At 37.5% G+C, this 16903-nt stretch overlaps 1 protein-coding gene across 4 annotated transcripts in view; it reads right to left on the reverse strand.

Annotated features, from left to right (window-relative positions):
• PMS1 (PMS1 homolog 1, mismatch repair system component) overlaps positions 1-16903 on the reverse strand; it is a 46551-nt gene extending 29648 nt beyond the window's left edge. Inside the window, exons 1-6 of one of the 4 annotated variants that reach the window (XM_085321515.1) lie at positions 16850-16903; positions 16107-16171; positions 14641-14794; positions 12025-12207; positions 9792-9894; positions 7901-8064 (exon numbers count right to left, since the gene is read on the reverse strand). In XM_085321515.1, the coding sequence (XP_085177641.1) occupies positions 7901-8064; positions 9792-9894; positions 12025-12207; positions 14641-14775 (585 nt within the window). In that variant the 5' untranslated portion in view covers positions 14776-14794; positions 16107-16171; positions 16850-16903. The other 3 variants (XM_085321523.1, XM_085321509.1, XM_085321533.1) reach the window with 3 other exon arrangements.

Below are 16903 nucleotides of genomic sequence, written 5' to 3' on the forward strand. Positions count from 1 at the left end.
GATAATCACTGTTTTAGTTATCCTGTAATAAAGTTTGAAGCTGTAAAACTCTAGTAGTGTAAAGCATTTATGTGAACCGTAGATTGGAAACGTAACCCATCATAGTTCTACAAGAAAGTGTATTTCAAAGTCTCTAATCGTTTTGTTTCACATGCTTCAAAACTCCTGTCACTCTAGCATTCGAGATCCCACTTCAGAGAGCTAACTTTTTGGGCCAGTATGGTTCTTAGCTTTCCTAACTTATAATCTAACAGTGCATCAGGCTCCAAGGTAACTGTAAAGACCACTGCCTACTTGTTAAGAGGAGATACAAACTGGAACAAAACCAGGCAGCAATATCAAAAGTTTGAGTTCAGGAAAAAGGGAAACAAAGAGAAATCTTTTACAACATATATAATGCCTTTGGCTTATGATACACGGACATCTAGCTGCAAGGGCAGGTATATTCTCTGCAGTGGAAGAACAGCTATCAGCTAAGACCAAAAAGACTCCAACAAAATCTTTATAACCACATTATTTATTTAAAATCCCAGCTTTGAAAAGCATCAGTATTATTTTATTTACTCGGAACCATAACTGGTTAACTGGTTTTAGAATCAATATCAAGTTATCTTACCAAAAGACAATCTTTGCATTACCTTCCCTTGAAAATAGAGATCATGGCGGTATTGCAATTTAGCTTGAAAAAAAAATAATGCAACTCTAGATAATCATAACTATTTTCCCCAAACTTTTTATCTTGGCCTCTGAGGAATCCGTTGTCCCATCCACTTTGTAAGTGATGGGGACACAACTGTCAGTGGAAGAATGGAATAGAGCAACTCAAGGCACCAGATTTTCCTTTGTCAGATGCACCCACCACACCTACCTCTGCAGGCATCAGGCACTACAGCTAGAAAAAAGATTTGCTCTGGGAAAGGCTGAAGGACAGTCAYTTTCCACAGCACTTTTCATCCTACAAATTCTGAAGTATTTCTTGCTTTAGTTAACTCCTACTGCACTGGCAATAGCATTCTCAGGTTTCCCTTCAGCAATACCAGCGCATCCTCCCAGTGGAAAGGCATTCCTGAGCATCGTGCAGTGGAAGCACTGCTTGGCAGCAGGACTTGGGAGCTGAAGGTAAGCTATGAGAGGAACAAAGAGATATTACAGGAGTCAAAGACCTTGCTGTTGTAACATCTCTTTGGAGGCTTTCAAGACTTACAAATACGATAGAGAGAATTGTCAAATTTTCAACTACTTTAACCACAGCAGTTAGAGAAATTCCACTTCCATAACAGGGAAAAAAAAAATCAGAAAAAACCTGTCAAACAATTCAACTTCTTTCAAAAAAAAGAGTTTCTCATCCTAAATGATTATTCCAAGCTTGCAACATCATTACAGTGAATTCTATTAAAAAAAGAGGTGGGGAGACTTGAAAGCCTTTTGTAAAGTAGCAGTTAACAAAAGCAAGAGAGAACACAACTATAACAAAGTATATTGCTAACAAAGAGGGAAAACTCCCAGAAGGTTTTGGAAATATCCTTCTTCTGCTAACCTTTCTCAAGCACACAAAGTGAATCTGAAAGCCTTTCAGGAGCTAAAGGCTCATCTTGGATGCTGCAAAATGCACCACATATTTGAAACAGTAATTGTTTTGAGATTTCAGACATATATGGTGCTGTCATTTGAAAAGTGTGATGGATGAGAAACTGGAAACCTCAAGGAATTAGTAATAGGATATAAAGTATTTCACCTCTAGGTCACCAGTTCAAATTCAGCCAGGTTGGTAGTGACCAAAAGCTGTTACCATCTGGCAGCTGTTCACGGGCTGATGTAAACTGAGTTGAGGGTCTCAGCGCATTTCCTAGTGGACAGGTGTCCACATCACAGAAAACACCATAATTAACTCTCTGTTTGGCTTTCTCAGCAAAGCCACTGAACAGCGAGTGGAAGTAAAGCCTGAACTAYGCTCCAGGTCAGCATGAAGGTATGTTGGCTGAAGAGCACTGCAGATTCTTAACCATAGTTTCCCTTTACGGCACACACAGATTAAGGAGGGACTTAATTTTATCATCAGTGCACTCCTGTTTTCTATCATCATCAACATAAATGCAGTAGCCCTTCCAACTCAGGAAAGAGTTGCACATGCTGTTGTTTCTGCTCAATGAAGATTTTTTTAAAAAAAAAAAAAACAGGCAGCTATAACAACAATTGGAAATATAATGAATGAATTCAAAAATAAAGTATAAAAGTATAATTCAATTATTAAAAACAGTAAGTTTACCCTAATGCACAACTCTAGTTACTCCATCTCAAAAAGCACTTATTACAGAGGGCTCAGAGACAGAAAAACTGTTGTCAGACAAACAGATACAGATTGTAGAAAGCTAAGATTATCCAATTTTGGAAATAAGAGGAAATTAAAAAAAAAAAAAAACTTAAAGAGTATAGCAGAGAATCAAGTGACATTTCTTCAAAAGGAATTATAATGGTAAATTACGGAAACTAAGCAGGGTAAGGCACCTAGATACYCACAAAAAAAAGGTTGTTTCCAAATCTTAAAGTGTTTCTTGCTAATTATTTGAGTTACCATTTCCCCACATGGTACATAGTTAGGCTTATCGCTTTATGGCATCTTTAAGGCCAATATCAACGAAAAATGCAAAGCAAATTTGGGCAAGAATACCATCTACATTTACAACAGCAGCTCTAAAATAGACTGCTTGCAACCAGAAACTCTAATGCATATTCCTTTTGGGATACAGTAAATAGTTCTAGACAGAGAACAGTGCAAGGCGTCAGAATGCTATGCATGAAAAACAGAGAAAAGCTCTTCCCTTACACAGACTTTTCTAAAAAAGAACAGGAAAATTTATTGAGTCTACTTGCAGTCCATCCATCCCTTGTGCAAGATGTTGGAGCAGTTGCATATGGTACCATCTAAATCACCTTTTGCCATAACTTGTTCAAGCCCTACTATATCTGCAGTTGTTAGAACAGGTACAGTTAGTGGGTACAATTTGAAACACCTCTCATTTTGGTGTTTGTGGAATTCAGACAACTAAATGGAATTAAAGCGACTTCATATCATCAGTCTTTCAACATGCAAAGGCATTTCTTGAACACTGGTATCTGTTCATACAAACGTTCACCATGCTTAYAAGGCTGAGCCAAGAGCTGCTGATGTTAAACAGGAAAGAATACAGAAACCATCATTCCAGGGAAAAGCCCTCCAGCACCTAGTGTAAAAGACAGGCAGAGCTCAGAGGTGGCTAGAACGTGGCATTTTGGGCTGAAGAATTTGACGCAGTTTAAACAGTAGCTGACTTTGGAATGTTCTTAGCACTCCTTCAGATAATGTTAACTTTAAATAAACTTGCTGAATACTCATGTAAATTATTTCCATTTGGCTGTCTCATTATTCAGTATGCTTTCAAGGAACATGGTGATGAAAGAAGAAAAATACCTCTTTCTAACATAACCATACTGGCAAGAGGATCAACATTATCAGTATTCAAAGAATGTCTTGGCAGGATAAACCTTCATAAAAAGAAGGAGCACTAGCTAATCCAAGTTGTCAAAATAGCAATAGTACTTCAAGGGTTGATCTGCAAAGTGATTCATTATTTATTGCTAATACAAACAAAACATCGTGAGCAGAAACAAAAGTAACTGAGTATTTCCTATCTCAGAAATTCACTGACAAGAAGTACACTATAAATGAACCCTAAGACAACTGATAAAAGGACACACATTTTTCTTAGAAAACAACCCAAAGGCAGGAGGAGCATAATGGTTCTTCACAGAAAAATACTCAGATCATTTAATGGTAATTATATTCATATAAAGTAACACAGATATGAAATGCAGTACAATATCAAGAATAATTTCCAGAATTTGTAGAACCAGCAAGACGCATATCATTAAATAAAAATAAATAAATAAAAAGAAAGTGGTGGAAACAAAATATGCAATGCACTATGGACCCTAAAAATGCATACACATTCAAAAGCTCAGTAAGAGGCCTGATTTTCTAAAATTAGTTTCTGCTAGAATCAGACCATTTTCAACATGCCTAACTTCAAACTTTAATAAAAGTTTTGGCCTCATATATATTATTTCTCAGTAAAGCTAGAACTACGCTTTCCTTCACACTCCTTTCATTTCTTGTAAAATTCAGGACTTAGAAGAAAGATTAAAAAAAAAAAAAATACTGGCTTTGTCACTTAGTTTCAAGGTTTCTTTGAAATATACTGTATTCTACTATTTTTACTACTCTTTTGACCCATCTTTCCATGTCTTGCAATACCTCATCTCTGCTACCTTCTTGCTCTTTTAAGCCTTGGAACCTGATCCTGACGTGTATCTTCTTCCATTGCTGCAGAAAGTATTGGCTCAGCCTCAAGAATCTGGGATTCTAGGAACTCCTTTGAATGACTGACCATATAATTTTTTTAAACTAATATATAAGTCACGAGCTCCATGGAAAATAGAGCTGTTCTCAGAACTTGATTCATTCTCCTAGTACATTTCAAACAAAATATAACAACAACAACAACAACAACAACAAAAAAAAGAAAAATCACAGTATAGTTTTAGCACAAATACACTGTAGGATCACCAAAGGAAAAATGCCTTCTGAGCTGAAATTACATGAAATTTAGTGACAATAATATTTAGTACATGAAGGAAAAAGAATTAATGACTATTCATCTTCTGTGATATTATGGTAAAACGTAAACCTGCTGAAAGTTTTTATGCATTGGAATTACAGAATTTTTAAATTTTTTAAAAATATAACACAGTTGGTAACTTATTTTGGAAGGAAAGACAACAGCAGCAGAAATGCAGGAATCTGCATTCAGAGCTTTAAAATATTTTACAGACTATTTAAAAATACATACACAGGCTATGCTTTCTGTAGGATTTTAGTCCTTCATTTTTGCAGATCAGAAATAGCTACTGAGCGACCTCTTGTGTTGAAACCTGTCTGAGCAGTTTTTTTAAAAAATAAATTAAATGAACATATTAGCTAGCAGTGTAAAATGAAGACCCTAAAATTAGCACCATCTCTACCACTACAGCGAATAAATGCAGACTGAAACAGCATTTGTATTGATTTGTTTTACCAGACAAGCCTACTCAAACTGCGCATTAATGAATTTATCTCTGAAACAAAAAGAATAGGTAAGCTTCATATCTTCCCAGACGCTGGAAACTGGGTTTCAATATGGATGTTTGTCTTCCAAAGCTGGATTGAGACTATTACCTGAAATGAGTTTCAAGTAGCTATTAAATGAGACAGGTTTTCAATTACTACTACTTTCTCCTTAGGTAGGTAGTGCCAGTTCAAGCAATCTTTTTTTCTTCTCCTTGTTCTGCATCAGAGACTCATTTTAAATCCATCTCTGACCAAGAGACTACTAATCTGAAGGAACATCAGATATGTGAATAGATATGCCAGTTCTTAGTATGTTCTCAAGCTCTTTGCTTACATGATCACAATGACTTTCAGCTATCTATGCTTCTCTGTAAACACAATGTATATACATCCTGACCACTGTTCTTCCCACCTCAGGGCTCCTCTCTCTTCCAACTTGCCAAGCTTACCCAGACTTTGGAGTACAATTTCACTGTTAAAAAATATTCTAAAGCGTCATCTTCTTAACAGAAGAACATTCTTAACAGAATGTTTTCATGTATGTTGAGTTACTCTGGTGACAAAATATCCTCATAATTAATTTTATCATTCTTATCTCCAACAAAACCAAAGAGTTCAGAGCACATTGGCTGTGTTCGTTCTTGYTCATCAGCAAAAAGACAGGTTGGTAAGACATAGCCATTTGTTTCTCTGTGCCTTTACTTTAGCTTTCAGCAGACTTTAGAACACACAGAGAGGGTAACAGTGATTTTGCAAATTCAGACCATTGCATACCAGTGACAGAACTATACTCTTGAGCCCCAAACTGAATTTATAAAGCTAAAAGTTTGCAGAAATCTATTTTACTTTGTCACAGCCAGCACCAAAACCAAAATGCAATAGCTACTGTTGTGCTTCTCTCCATGCCAAATGGAGAGAACGGTGTGACAGAGAGATGATCAGCTTCCTGCACATAATTTCTACTATATTAAAATAAATATAAAAGAAGAAAAACAAGACATGTAATAGTCTTAACCAAATCAAGAGAAGTTGAAATCAAAACATCATTAAAAATCATTTACTACATGTCTGTAGTAATCTCACTGCCGCAGCCCTTCTCCTCATTCCTCTTCCTCCCCAAATCACTGCTTTCTTATCTAGCAATCACATTTCCAAGCCTCTATCCCAGCACCCAGAGACATCAACAGGAATTTCCCAACAGGGAAAGGATCACAGAGGTACCGAAAGCAAACATTCAATAGATGTCTAGTGCAGAAAGGTCAATTAAGCAGCTCCTCCATGAGCCACAATAAACAAGATATTTCCCAACACACCACACCAAACTTAAGATCTGCAATAAAAGATAACAAGCTACAGTTGCCGCAGAGGAGGAGAAAAAAGTCAGTAGAAGATAATGACAACACACTGTACTAAGCCCTTGCAGTAGCCAAGGATATCAAATGAAAGCACCAGCTTAACCATAGACTAATTATACCATATCCTTGAGAGAGGGCAAAAACCACCAATGAAAGTTGAAATTAGTTTTATGAGCACACAGTTAAGACCAATACTGTGAAGCGCTGCTAGATATGTCAGGGAGATTACCACAACCTCAGAAGCGCACACCTCCAAGACCTCTGATTTCAAACTTTCTGTACTCTCAAATGAAAGACTGAAAGAAGTTACTCAGTTTTAGAATACTGATTATATAGCCACAGGGCTGGCTTTTTGTTTTCTCTGCAATATCTACATTTGGATATTTAAAAATACATACATATATATAATCAGAGAATGTTATACAACCCACAAGAGGATGAGATTTGTTGTCTTCTCAAGAAAGCAGAGTCAATCATCTCCACAAAAGAAACTGAAGCATGATTGTTTAGTTAATGAAATCAATTGATCAAAATTGTTCCATAAACTGGGAAAACAGCAAAATTAACACAGTATTTTAGAGCAGAATAAGAATTGTTGGGGGATCCGTCCACAAAATGTCACCTTCTACTTTGTGGCAAAATGGAAATTCATTAGCATAATTTTCCCCTCACGTGTGTCAAAGTCAGGAGTAGAGCCATCGGAATTAGCTACATTAAACTGGGCTCAGGGAAAGGAAAATGGCTCAATGTGTCATTTCTGTAGCTGTATTGTAAGACTACTGTTCAGGATCTCATCAAGACAAAGCAGCCTCCAAGYAGCCTCTTAATTTGTACTCCTAAGTCTAAAAAAATAACAAGCTCCATTAAAACTTGCTGTTATAACATGTTACTCTTAACTTAAACCAATGCAGCAAGTTGCTCTGAAATTTTTAACTTTTTAAAATGAAGCCATCATTGTGTATTGCGCTTCAATAACTCAGTATACAACAAACCACCTCTGTGTGCTATAGTGTCTATCCCAGTAAGGTATGCCAACATTTTCAACAGTTTATTCACTTAGCTTAAGTTAACACTTGATTAGCCCCTKAGGCCTAATAAGATCTCACTACTTTGTTCTGTAGAACACTAATATCTTTATTAACTACGAGCATGTAAAATAATTCTTACACTTCAGATATCTAACCTAGTATCTGTTGGAGCAAACCAAAAGGTAGACCTGAGTCTCTTGAGTTTTAGAAGCTTAGGGTCAAGTGGAAGCCCAAAAGAAATCTATGATAACAGAAAAGTCCAACAAATTAAAAGTTTTATATAATAAAGCATTGGTGAACYGCATAAATTCATCAGAATCAGTTTCTGATGAATTGATTCTTACAATAGCTGATACAGAAAAACTCACTATTACCTTATTATGTGTAAAGATTATCCGCAGGTCTGGTTTTATGATGCCATACGCTATCAGAAGATCTTGGATTTTTTTCAGTTCCTCCTTACATTTTTTAGTTGTTGAGTAAAACTGCTTTCTTACAGGAAGATTCTTAAACAACTTTAGAACTGTTACTGTAGTTCCTGCCAGAAGATGACAAAAAACAAGCAGAGTTAACATTGAAAGCATACCACTGACTGGATATAAAGGTAACTTTATTTTTACTGGAGGAGATTATCTGTATACAGTTGCACATAGATAATCCCTAATAACACTAAATTAAATTATATTAGCATAAAGACAAAAATAAACTAAGTTAGCAGTCACCTTCCCAAAATAATGTGTGAATAGATGTCACAAGCTCCAATCCTCATCCYTTATTTAGAGTTATGATTGCAGCATGAAGTTTATAGCATGAAGCTATACTGACAGCAGTAATCAGCCACTAAATAAAGCTGAAGACTCTTTTGGTGCACATTTAAGGTARCTTTCATTCCTGAAATAAATAACAGACCAGCACATGACCAGATATATCAGAAAGCAGGGGAATACAGAGCCTCATTAAAGCCCTTCGCTATTATATGCATAGAGACCTGAAAGGCCAGACACCTCTGTTCAAGGGATAGTATATAATCTGCAGAAGAGAATGACTCTACCAATACAATCATACAAATTCTTAGGCTAAAAGGACCTTGCAAAGTATTAAATAGATACTATTTTTTAATAGCAGTCAATCATCCCACAACTTTCACAAAACCATGTCAATGTGACTCAAACTCCAGAACAGGCTTTCCAACTGTGGAAAACACAACCTAAATCTGAAAGAATCTATCTGGTTAAAACTGGATGTCCAGATCCCACACTGTGGAGTTTTCAGATTCAACTCTTTCTTCAGTATCTGTCCACTGACTAGTTCCAGGCAGCCAGCCTCTGGCTGAACGGCTCCCTACTGCTGGCTAGTAGACAGACAAGGAAGAGACACAAGTCTGGTAGCAGAGCTCCACTTTGTCCATACAAACCACAGTGCAACTAGCCGCAGTGCCGAATGGGCGCAGGATATCGGCAGGCAGCTGTAGCTTCTGTGGCTCAGCTAGGACATACTAAGGGTGAGAACAGATGCAACTTAAAATTGTTATGCCTGAAGCACACATTAGTAACAAGAAAGAAACAGTGTCTTTTCTTGAGAACACACAACTGCTGAAATGTGAGTACAAGGATACAGTGGTCTTTAACAATCCTTCACTGGGCAAGAATTAGCTGAATGGAGCATGGAGTAGAGGAAACACTACCCCAGACCTGCATCAAGTCTGAAAAACTAAAGCCAAAGCTTTGTGAGTGAGGAGAGTCTCTATTTTTTTACATAAACATATAGCAGGAATTTCAAGGGCACACACCTTTCCCTGCAGGTTACAAAGAACTGACTGCTGGGTCCTACAGGCACATTGTTTCCAGCAACTCTCTCTCATACAGCATGGTAATTCTTCCTCTAAGCAAGGATTTTGCTCCGCAYAGAAACATTATCTTAGCCCTGAACAAATCTTCTATTTATCTATAGAGTAAGTCTGCCTGGACCTGCAGCACAGAATTTTTATAGCTTTYATTTGAGCTCTGTCAGCTTGAAAGAGTCAGAGAGGTAGAAAATAGTATAATTATTGCCTAAAGTAACTTCCAAGATACATTATTTCTTATGCTAATAACACGTCCTCRGTTGATGGACATAAGGCAAGAAATGTTTACAGTTACTAAGATTTCATACATAGGCTTCAAGTAGAGAACAAGCATTTCAACATCAAATGGATCCCCAAAGTGCACTAGGGATGAACATAAAATGCTTGTTTCGCAACRCAACACTGCAGTAGCGATATCCTACCTTGCCCAAGATGGGAAGGCTTTTGAGAAGTGATATGCCCACTGCTATCCAAAACATACTGAGTACTGAAGTCATCAGCAGCTGTCTTTGTTGTGACCAAAACCTATGAAGAATAAAAAAAAAAAAACCCATGTTAACCGAAGATTCACAAAATTCCAAATGGGCTTATATAAGCTTTGCTATCATTCTCAACATCAGTTTATTTTAGCTATAACAATYATATTTAACGAGCTTAGAAAGTCTCTCTTCCGCTGGTGTTGCTTACAGTCACAGACACATTCTGCTTTTTATCTGATTTTTCCAACCATTAAACTAAAAGCCTCACACTTCTATTACAATACTACATAAAGCACAACTAGCCTTAATATCCAAAACATACACAATTTTGTATTTTCTGTTCTAAACACAGTTGATTTAAGCAACTAAATCAAWTGATATTTTCGCATAGAGAAGATATAATACGACAAGTCTTTTAATTTATGCTGGATTCCACACACATAACAATCATTATCAAACAAACAGTATATTATCTTTCCACATCCACCATATCTAGCCATCAGTAGTGGTATGTTTTGTAAGCTATTCAGGTAACACACAGATCAGCTTATCCAGACCAATCACGCACCAGAATTTTAATAAGACTGTAACTCCCTGAGTTCAGGTATTAACATTCTTAATGATAAAGCCACTATAACCATACAAAAGGACATAAAGGTTTTCRTTCATACAGAGCTTTGGGATATTTTTGTTTATTTTAGTTTCCTATATGAATAATTCGGAGTTCAATCATGCCTCTAAGAGAAAAAACAGTAATTTATTAATTGGCAATGACAATATTACACACCTAGTTAAGGGCTAATAGTACAGTACCTCTCAACTGAAACTACAGGGGACAATTTAGGTAGAGAGAATGCAACCAAGGCCAAGAGGTTTTAATTAACATAATTACTAATCCAAGAATTAAAGTAACACCTATTAAAGTAACACCTATTAAAGTACATAATACACTCAGGTCACCTCCCCTCTCTTATGAAATGCACCACAGAGCCAATTAACTGCTCAGAAGAGATGGCATCCTGCTCACCACTCATCAGAACAAACCCATGATCAAAGTCTGTCATAACACCAATATTTCCGGAAGCAAAACACCAATACTTCTGGAAGTATCTTTCTTTGGAAATCTCCATCCTGTCCTGCTTAGGGTAACGCAAACATAGCCCAAAGTGGCACGGAGTCGAGCACTCCTACCTTCAAACATCTCTCCTAACCTTCACAGTTAGTGGTTCCAAGCAGACACAGATACCACTATCTTCTTGCAGGATCAAATCCCCCAGAGACTTAGAAAGCGGAACCCAAAACTTGGCTGTGACACAACGTGGAGACCAACAGGCAAAGCACAGTGGAACATGCAGGCACAGAGCTCTTAGCAGTTTGATCATCTTTTAAGTCACTTTTGAACGAATTTAGAAGGTCAGCAAGTTAATTCCTACATATCAGTACGTTGTCACAGTCACTCCTGTTAACATCAACACATGGATTAGACTCAGGACAGGGAGCAGGTTCCTGTTTACTGATAGGGAGAACAATGTGTTTGTGGAATGGAGTTACATACTTGTCAAGGAGCAAAATAGAGCCCAGCAAGATCCCATGACTGCTGATCACCTACATAACATCAAGGTAGAAACCCTCACTGAAACTGGAGCTATGTGGACCATCAGTTCTCTGATGTGACAGTCTTCTGAAGTGATTTCTGCTGGCCATCTCCTCTTCTTTCTCATTTTGATTTAGCTTAATTCAAGTAGCAAGCTCAAYCACTCTCTCACATTATCCTTTCTGATAGATAAGCTCACAAAGGATAAGCCACTGTTCCAAGGAACCAACTATCTATACCCTGATACAAAAGAAAAGGACAAGGACTAAGTACTCTGATCTGCTCTGATGGAAGGAAGGAATTACAGCACCACCAACTATGAAACCAATACAATAGAAAGGCAGGACTGATGCTAACAAGAAATCCACATTGCTTTCTAACCATATTACACAACTTCTGAATAGAAAAGAAGGCAGCATACACAAAATAAACTGTTCAGAAAACATATCCCTGACAGGATGCCAGAGCAATTTAATATCTCTGCACTTATATTTTGATATAATTTGCATGTATGTATGCATCCTCCCCCCACCGACAACAAAACAACATAAAAGATCTGACACACATACAGCAACTTCTCACCTCTGATATAGAGCAAATGGATCCCAAAGCTTCTCCACGGAAACCGTATGTTGTCAAGCTCTCAAGGTCCTCAGAAGAGCTTATTTTTGAGGTGTAGTGTTTAATTGCCATAACTGGAACATCAGCAACCTTGATTCCATTGCCGTTGTCTCTCACTTCTACTTTGTCAAACCCGTAATTCTCCTAAAAGAGGACAAAAACATATTGAACACTAAAATAGCAACCCAAATTAATTAAGATACAGGTTTGAAACAGCTGAGAGTTCAGGGTGTAGCCATCAACACAGAACTGAGAATTTTGCATACCTGGAGAAACTGAACAACCAGAAAATGTCTCAGTTAAAAAAAAACAACCAACCAACCAACCAGCAACAAAAAATAAACAACAAAAACATGTTAAGATTGTAGTGATGGTTTCTCTAGTAAAATTATGTAATTTATACCCTGTAGTTTGGAAACAACATGTAATTCCAGTTTTCAGTTTTACGCTGTTTATGTTTGTGGAAGTTATTTATTTAACTACTTTGAGACTTGTAAAATCTAAGCTCAGAAAAAGATCTAYGGCTGGAAAAGTAAAAATTATTCACTCTTCTTCACCTCTCTTACCTGTTTCGCATTGATTTTTCCAAATCACAAATGCAATCCTGCATCCTTTAAAGTCAGTGAGCTATAACTTATAAAAATTTGAAGGAGAACATTTAGAAAAAAAATATATTTGAGTCTTCTTTTTTCCTGCTTAGGCTGCAGGGAAACTGGATATTTGGGACAAGGCTGGCTAAGTGTTCAGAAAATGACATTTCTACATTTTTATTCTACCCATAATTTTACTTAAGAAATATCAAGAACATGAAGTCAGTTCTTCCTGCTTATTTGTTAGAGGGCCCTTCCAAACTTGGACTTGGAACCAATTCAGAGTGAGATTGTTGAGTTCTATTATGCAGTCAAACTTACTTAAATTACTTAAACTTCAGTCAATCAAAACAACATCTTAATATAAAAAATATTCTTACCACAAAAAATATCCCAGAAAAAGAATCCACTGTTTTAAATATTATTTAGTATAGCTCTGCATGTTGCAGCTTTTCTTCTCTACCCTAGTACCCACTGAATGATCAGCAAATCTCATTCAGACATTGACAACCAGAGCACAGTCAAGTAATTATTGTTTGTTTGTTTCGGAAATACAGCCACTTGGATTGGGCTGAACTGACAAGGAGTAATACTAGTGCAGATGACTTACACAACAGATTCCGCCTGAAATTGCTCTTCAGTTGATTTGGGACCTCTCAGTACAGAAGGAGACACTTACTGCCCTGTGAAACTCGCACTGGGTAGAATTTAGCAAGGTTCTGTATTGTCAGCCCAGTAAAAGAGGAAAAGTCTGTTCTAACAATTACTGAAGGTTCTAAAATTTTTCGTGGGCTTCCACCAACTACAGATCAGGTGACAAGATTAGTTTCTGATACTTTTATCCCCCAAACCGCACATATACTACTCATTTTGGAGTTACTCATGAAGCAAGATACTATGTAGCCTAAGTACTGGGAAGACAGAGGCCATCACAGATCATTGCGAAGACAGAGTACCTTCAGTTCAGATAAGGCAAATAAATAAGTATCTTTCTCAGCAACCGCAGGAAACCATACACAGAGGGAAACTACTTGATACTCACCCAGAAAAGTCAGCAGTGGTATTTGTGGCTTGGACATGGACAAAGGAACTAGGAGAAATTATACTGCTCTCTTAATTACAAGCAATAACTAAATGAGTCTAACATTTACTTTTTTGATTAGTAACTTGAGAATAGCTTATGCATTCACTGTTACTTGCAGAAGAAGAAATGGACTGCATTTCTGGATACACCTATTTATACACTTTGTAACAACATAATTTCTTAATAAGTAGGAGATAAATGTTATTATGCAGCTGTTGACAAAACACTGCAAAACCAGAAATAACAATGGAAGGAAGAGGAGCTGATTAGCTTGTTATTTTCCAAATTTTGGGGAAAAGCACATTTTTTTTTCAATTATAACCACTATTTTCCTGCTTCAGAAAGCATCCTGGAGTGATATGCCAACTTTTTTTTTTTTTTTTTTAATATCTTATAAAAATGAAATGTTAATAGTAGCCAGAGCACCGTATGTTGATTAGGGAGCAAATGATGATTTGTATTACAAAAGTGTCCAGTATGGATATCATAAACCTTTTCCACAGTTTCCATTCTCATCTTCTTGACAATATTTTATAAGGAGAACCAGCCATACTAGCGCAGCAGTGAAACAGAAGTTCAACATCTTTTAAAACAAGCTGTTAGTCGGAAAAGGTAAATTTTAAGTAAGAGAAGAAGCATTAAAGAAGTTACCATTTTTTTTGRAGATGCATTCAGCACAAATATGCCTTAGAGTTCCAAGGCTTACAGTGGAGCCTTCAAAAATGTTAAGGGGGACTGATCCTAGATCATTTTTATTTGAGGTTAAAATACATATTTRTAAAAGATATCAAATCCCTCCACAAAACCACCATGCCCTAAAAAAATACATTGACAGTGGAACAATTTTCCTTGCATCTTATTTGATATCCAATTTCTGTAATAAGCGTAAGAGAGAGGACTTACCAGTTTAACATCAATACTTGTGGCACTGGCATCCAAGGAATTTTCTATCAGTTCCTTTACTACACTGACAACTGATGTAATCACCTGAGAACTTGAAAGGAGACGAATAGTTTCTGCTGACAACTGCTTCATCATGGAATCAGGAAAAGAGAAGCTGCATAGAAAGATAACAGAAAAAGTATGTAAAAAGCACCTTAGAAAAAACACATTTTAAAAGAACTGTTTTTCAGTGACTCTTACATAAATACATTATAGTTACAGAGTACATTTTTCAATAAACACTGACTTCAGTGCAAGCTGGATGCTAATACGTGTTTGACTTGTGTAAGAAACAAACAGTACATGCAACTTTAGACAACAAAATACTATTTTAAGCAGAATAAACTTCTAAGAAAAAAAATGCAAGGTAGCATGCCAGGCAGCAAGCACCAGGCTGTGGCTTCAGGTGATGCAAGGAGAAAGAGCATTACTAGACATCTCTTTTTACATCTCAGGAATGACACAAGCATGATGTTCCTCTGTGCCCCATSAGGAAGGTTTCTTCTCCCCACAATAACACTCTCTACTGTGACAGGCAGAATAGCTGCATTTCCACTGAAAGGCCAATGACCCCTTCAGTCTTAGTTTTCTGATCAGTTCAGTCCAAGCGATCTGTTGGCGAGTATTACGCCTGGCCCCTGACCACACTCTCAGCATCCTTCCACAGCACATGCGCACTTGTGAAGGACAGAGCAAACCCAGATATCTACCTGCTGACACAGTCAGCACACGGCCACGGTGTGCGTGGCAAGGGGGGCAGCCAACACCATGGAGTACAACTGCTCTGCAGGGTATGCGGAGCTGATACTACAACTACAGAACACTTTTCCACTTTGATATCTCTCTGAAGAGTGCCACTGTTTAAACATAGAGAGCAAAACAAACACCACAATTATTTGGAACCCTCCTCGCCATAATGTTATGAAGAAGAAGCAGAATCAGAACTTTTCTATGAGCAGCTACAAATTGATTTATACTTACTTACATTTCAAAAATAATTTGCCTTTCAGATGTGGTTACAAGATCTGAGCGAGTATTTTTTCACCAAACAAGCATAAAAGGAACACGAAAAGATAAGTGGTTGTTGAGGAAACACCAGTATTAATCATTTTCAGAAAAGCAAGTTTCCTCATGCATTCAACAATATAGGACTCCTGTGTGAAGTGTTTTATGATCTACTAATAACAAAAGCCAGACTGGAGCTGGATATTGTTATTAAAGAAYCCTGATTAAGGCAAAGGGGGAATCATAAAGAAGAAAAGCTGCACATCACTAAGCCAATTTCTCTATGAGGTGTCACTGATGCAAGCGTTTTGGGAGAGAGGAAACAGCTCTGTGATCCCTCCCTTCTCCCTGGACTCAAAGCATCATACCCTGTGCTGTCCACTATTCACCAGATCAAAGAGCAAAAACAAGCATAGTCATACATGCGTGTTTGTCCAAATCTCAAAAGTACTGATACATCCTCTTAGTAAAGCTCCTGGGGCTCAACCTGTCAAAATTAAAAGAAAAAATAAGTGATAGAAAGTGTTTACAAAGAGATTAATTTAAAATATCTAGAGGAYGCAGAGCTAGAAGTGAAGACTAAGCAGGATGATGGGTTTTTAGGTTTCCTGGGTTTCAGGCAGGGAGGTATCTGCAGGACTTGCTACCTGTGGATGTGCACCCAAACCCTGCCTACTTTTAGCCAGAAGAGACACTTTTCAGCCTAAGCCASACAGCAACCACAATTCTTTGCTGACTGCCTAGATTATATTATAACCTGTAATCAGTAGCAGGCCTTAATATTTTCTGTATTTTAGGAGTGCCACTTATGCATCCCTGTCACCCTTCCAGATGAAGATAGGTACTCTGGCAACAGGCACTGTCTAAAGAGGTGCAGCATTACATACTGTTAGGTAAACTGTGATTTAAATTTTTTTCACAGTTATGTATTTTAAATCCTAATAGCTACAGCCTCACAGATTTCTGAGCAGCACTCAAGCTCCCTTTGGAAAGTCACTGCTCTTAAGAGTTCACTGGCACATTCATGCAGGTGATTTTTCGTTAGTGTAAGAACAACACTGATGAAAACCTGTGAACAAAACCTTCCCAGCGCGGCCCCCGAGTTCACCTATAACCACACGCACGGTCCCTAACTGCCTGCTCCGCCCATCCTTGAGGAAAGCACCTGGGAGGGCCTCGGCCTCGGCCTCGGCCTGCTCCCAGCGCCGCGCCGCGCCGC

This window comes from Rhea americana, unplaced genomic scaffold (assembly GCF_003343005.1).
Source record: "Rhea americana isolate MKP2758 unplaced genomic scaffold, rheAme1 scaffold_12, whole genome shotgun sequence".
NCBI lineage: Eukaryota > Metazoa > Chordata > Aves > Rheiformes > Rheidae > Rhea > Rhea americana.